The sequence below is a fragment of the Lepidothrix coronata genome, unplaced genomic scaffold (assembly GCF_001604755.1).
Source record: "Lepidothrix coronata isolate B3197 unplaced genomic scaffold, Lepidothrix_coronata-1.0 Scaffold90, whole genome shotgun sequence".
In the NCBI taxonomy this organism is placed as follows: Eukaryota; Metazoa; Chordata; class Aves; order Passeriformes; family Pipridae; genus Lepidothrix; species Lepidothrix coronata.
In genome coordinates, this window is record NW_016690270.1 from 140,197 (window position 1) to 144,340 (window position 4,144).

At 59.8% G+C, this 4,144-nt stretch overlaps 1 protein-coding gene across 3 annotated transcripts in view; it reads left to right on the forward strand.

Annotated features, from left to right (window-relative positions):
* The first annotated feature begins 2,737 nt into the window (after positions 1–2,737).
* Positions 2,738–4,144, forward strand: part of KCNC4 (potassium voltage-gated channel subfamily C member 4) — a 23,227-nt gene continuing 21,820 nt past the window's right edge. The window contains exon 1 of one of the 3 annotated variants that reach the window (XM_017821260.1): positions 2,738–3,119. In XM_017821260.1, coding sequence (XP_017676749.1) covers positions 2,952–3,119 — 168 coding nt within the window. In that variant the 5' untranslated portion in view covers positions 2,738–2,951. Of the gene's footprint in view, positions 3,120–3,623; positions 4,050–4,144 lie in introns of those variants that run through there. The other 2 variants (XM_017821261.1, XM_017821262.1) reach the window with 2 other exon arrangements.

Consider the following 4,144-nt stretch of genomic DNA (forward strand, 5'->3'; position numbering starts at 1 on the left):
GATTAAAAGTCTCTTCTTACCAAACCTCTTCTCACCAAGCCTCTTCTCTGCCTCTGTTCCTTTCTTGGGGTAGGCTTTGGGGTCTCTCTGAGGTTTGGGGTGGCAGAGAGATAAAGCCGAGGGCATCGTTGGCATCCAAGGGCATCGGGGTCTGTCCTTTCCTGTCCTGTCCTGTCCCCACTGTTGTCCTTCTGTGTCCCCTCACTCCTTCCAGCATCAGCCCCTGCAAGGGGCTCGTTCAGAGCAGGCAGGTGCTTCAGGAGCATCGGGGAGGTTGTTTTCCATCCCGGACCAGTTCAACCAGTACACAGTGGCTTTCTGGGGCACATGGACTGGTGAGACACAGCGTCTGCTCCTCTGCAGAACACCCAGCCAACAGTGCTGGGGGCTTATCCTGAGCCCTGGGGATCCTGGGAGTCTGGAGACTCACCCTGGAGAAGGATTTCCAGCCATCCCAGATGCCTTCAGCTGCTGGGAATTAGCTTGGCAACAGGTTTGGTGGGGAGAGGGGCTGCACCTTCCCTTCCTTCCCATCTCTGGCAGCTCGTTTGGCTTCTCCAGGGCTGATCCAGCCCAAGGGAATGTGAGGAAGGGGGGAAGAATTTGGGATGTGTCCCTGGGCACTGGGGATGCCATCGGGGCACTGCCATGGCCACGAACTGAAGTTGTCCCCCTGCACTGGCAACTGGGGAGGAGCAGGGCAGGGTTTTTGGGCACCTTTGCACCATCTGGAGATGTTGGTGCAGGAGTGGGGCAAGTGTCTGGCACAGCTGGAGGAGCAGCACTGCTCAGGGAAGGGACAGGAGGTGGCACAGGGGGTGTCTGTGCCCAGAGGGTGCCCAGGACTCAGCTCTGGGGGCAAACAGCCCCCAGGAGCGATGACCAGGACAATGGGACAGGTGGGACAGCTCTGCCCCTGCACAGCCCCGCTCTGGGGAGCAGGGATGGAGATCCCAGCGCCCCCTCCTCCTCAGCGAGGGGGCACGGGGGGGATGCAGGAACACAGGGCAGCCCCCACGGAGCCCACGGGGACCCACGGGAGGGGTCACTGCTGTGCTGAGCTGGCCGGACTCAGCCCTTCCTGTGCTCCCAGACCATCTGGAGCGGCCAGAAAATCCCAGAGCTCCCTGAAAACGGCTGAAGGAAATAAACTCGGGGGGTAGAAAAACAACACAGAAATGGGTCCAAATGTAGAATTTAAGCCAAATAACTACTTTGGAAAAAAAAATTAACTGAATTTCCTGTGGCAGTGAGGGAGGGAGATTTCAGAGCCTGGTGAGAGGTGAAGGTTGGTGCTGTCGGAACAGGGGGTGGGTTTTGGGTGTCCCATCTCAAACCAGCTCTGGACCAGGGTACGGACACACGGTGGAGCTGCTACAGCAACATCGTGCTGTGATTCCCTGAGCACCTCGGAAAGAGAAAGGACAGTTATCCTGATGTTCAAAGACAGGGAAACCGAGACGCAGCAACAGCTCCCGCACCTCTCCCATTCATTCCAAAGGCAGACGATCTCCACCACCGTCTCTGCTCCAGCCCAGCCTCCTCCCACTCCCAAATTGCTTTTATGGAGCAAAATTGCATCAGCGACGCTGTGGATGGAGCCAGATTCTCCCCAGAGCCAGCCACGCTCCCGTGTTTTCCCTGCCTCGGCTCCAGCCGGAGCGCAGGACACAAGATGGCACTGTCAGACAGAGCACGGGGACCTCGCCGGCAATTCGGGAAGCTTTCCCTGCCTGGGAATCAGGGGATGAGCGAGCTCCCCTTCCAGGGAGAGGCCGCAGAGGGATGGGGCTACAAACTCTGTTCAACCTGCACAGCTAAAATGGGTAATTTTAGCTAAAAAATTTCACCTGGCAGAGGTAGATGGTGAAGATGGACTTAACCAGGGCACGTGACAGCTTTTTTGGGAAGACCCTCCTCCAAGAGAGTGCCCAGAGAGGCTTCTTGGGGCTCACACCCTGGGGAGAGGGTGCTGTGGGTGCCACCACCCAAAGATGCCACCACTGGAGATGGATCTATCCCGCCAAAATCATGATGGGAAGAGGGCAGAGACCTTGTTTGGAGCACCCAGGGGTTCCTGAGGTCAACATATCTTTTAGTAACAGAAACCTGGGCTGGAAGGACCTGGAGAGGTTGGTTTGGCTGTTTCTACACCAAAGCAGGATTGTCTCTCCCTAAACTGAGGCACCTGATCTACCTTCCTTCTCCATCCCTTCATGGATGGAGACATGGCAGGATCCCAGCGTGTCCCCAACCTCTCCAGGAGGCCACTCAGCTCTCTGGGCATCCCATGGCCCGTGGTGCTGGTCTCTCCCACCTCTGGGGACTTGCCCAGTGGACCACGGGCAAGGCTCAGAGTGTTGGGCTGGGTCAGGGGGTGAGACCAGTGGGGTGGACCAGAGACCCCTCAGCATGTCCTCAGGACACACCCAAGACGTGTGGCTTTCCAGGTTGGAGCTGATCCTCCTTGAGGTCTTCCAGGTCCTGCTCTTCATTCCATCCTTCTCCTGGATGTTATCTGAGATGCCCTGAGCCTTGCAGGAGGTCCCTGCAGAAGTGACTCCCTCTTGCTCCAAAAAGGCCCTTATTCATCCAGCTCTTGCCATTTTCTCTCTTTCTCTCTCTCTCTTTTCTTTTTTTTTTTTTTTTTTTTTTTTTTTTTTTTTTTTCTCCCATGGACATTAAAAATCCAAAGGCATATTTGGAGAGCAGACAGCTTTGGGCGGGTGTTGCTGGGCTAAAAGATCTCTTCCTTCCCCAGATACAACCCATTTGTCTGCCTGGCCACCTCCTCCCACCCCGGGAACGGCCGCGCTTGGGTGCACGGAGCTCTCCCCGGCGGGATGAAAAGTCTCCGGATAAAAAATTAGCCGCAGGTCGCAGCATTCCTTCCTCCTGGCCAAACTCGCCTCGCCGCCACCGAGGAGCTGAGCTGCGATGCCTGGCCGGTGATGCAAGGCTCGATTTTTCCAGCACGGTTTTCCCTCGGGCTCCAGGCGCTCCCGCCGGTGCAGCTCCGGGTGCTTCGGGTGTGGAGCTCCGCCAGCCTCCACCCGCTCGGGATCCGGCCCTGGAAGCTCTGGAGTTGCAGGCACAGTTGGAGCAGGGCTTTCTTGGTGGTAAGATCTGAGCGTGGCTCTCGTGCCCCGTGGGTTTGTTTTTTTTTTTTTGGGTGGAGCGTTTGCCCCAAACCACCCCCAACACCCCGTGGATACGGGGGGCACATGTGAGGGGACAAAACCGGGCAGGGGGTGACCAGGGGACCTGGGGGGACGCACCACACAGCGCTGGGAGGTGCAGAGAGAGATGCTGGGGCAGCACCCCCCGCTCACTAAGCACAGCCCTCACCCCCCCCCTGCACCAAGGACCCCCTTATCCAAGCTGATCCCTCTGGATCAGCCCCCACCCCAATAACAGGCCTGTGATGGGCTTGGATCCCCTCCATGACCCCCAAACCCCCACTTGCACACTCCCCCCCCCAGCACCAGCAGTGCCAGTGCAGGAGTAAACAGCACTGGCAGGATGAGTCCCTCGGGTCTTCCCCAGGGTGACAGCCTTGGCCTCTGGGGCACCACAGCTTCTCCCCAGCCTCAGGAGCCGGGAGTGAGCGCCACCAGCCCCCCGGGGGTGTAGGACCCCCCCAAGGAAGGGGGTTTAGGGGGGAGAGCCCCGGGGGTGGTCGTTACCCCGGGTCCCAGCCTCGGCGGCCGCGGAGGAAAAGGGACATCGCTCACGCAGGAGCCGAAACAGGGCGGAGAGATGCTCGGGGAGGGCAGTGGGAGGGAAGGGGGGCCAGGTCTATCTGCGGCCCCCCAGCTCCCCACCGGCCCTGGGGTCGGTCTCTCCTGACCTCTCGCTGAGCGAGGGATTGCGAGCCAGGGAGGGATGGGATCTGCGGGAGCCTCTGCCAAGAGCTGGCTCCAGATCCGCAGGCAGCTCTGGGCTGCATTTCCCCTCCGGCGCGAAGCGGAGCTGGGGTGTCCGAGGTTCACTCCTCGCTGACACCGACCCCCCGAGACCCTCAGCGGCACGTCGGGCCCCGCGGGGAGGTGAGCGGTGCCCGGGGGTGCGGGGGACCTGCGGGGAGGCGGGGGGCTGGGCCGGGGGTGGGTGGAGGGGATGGAGGGATGGATGGAGGGATGGA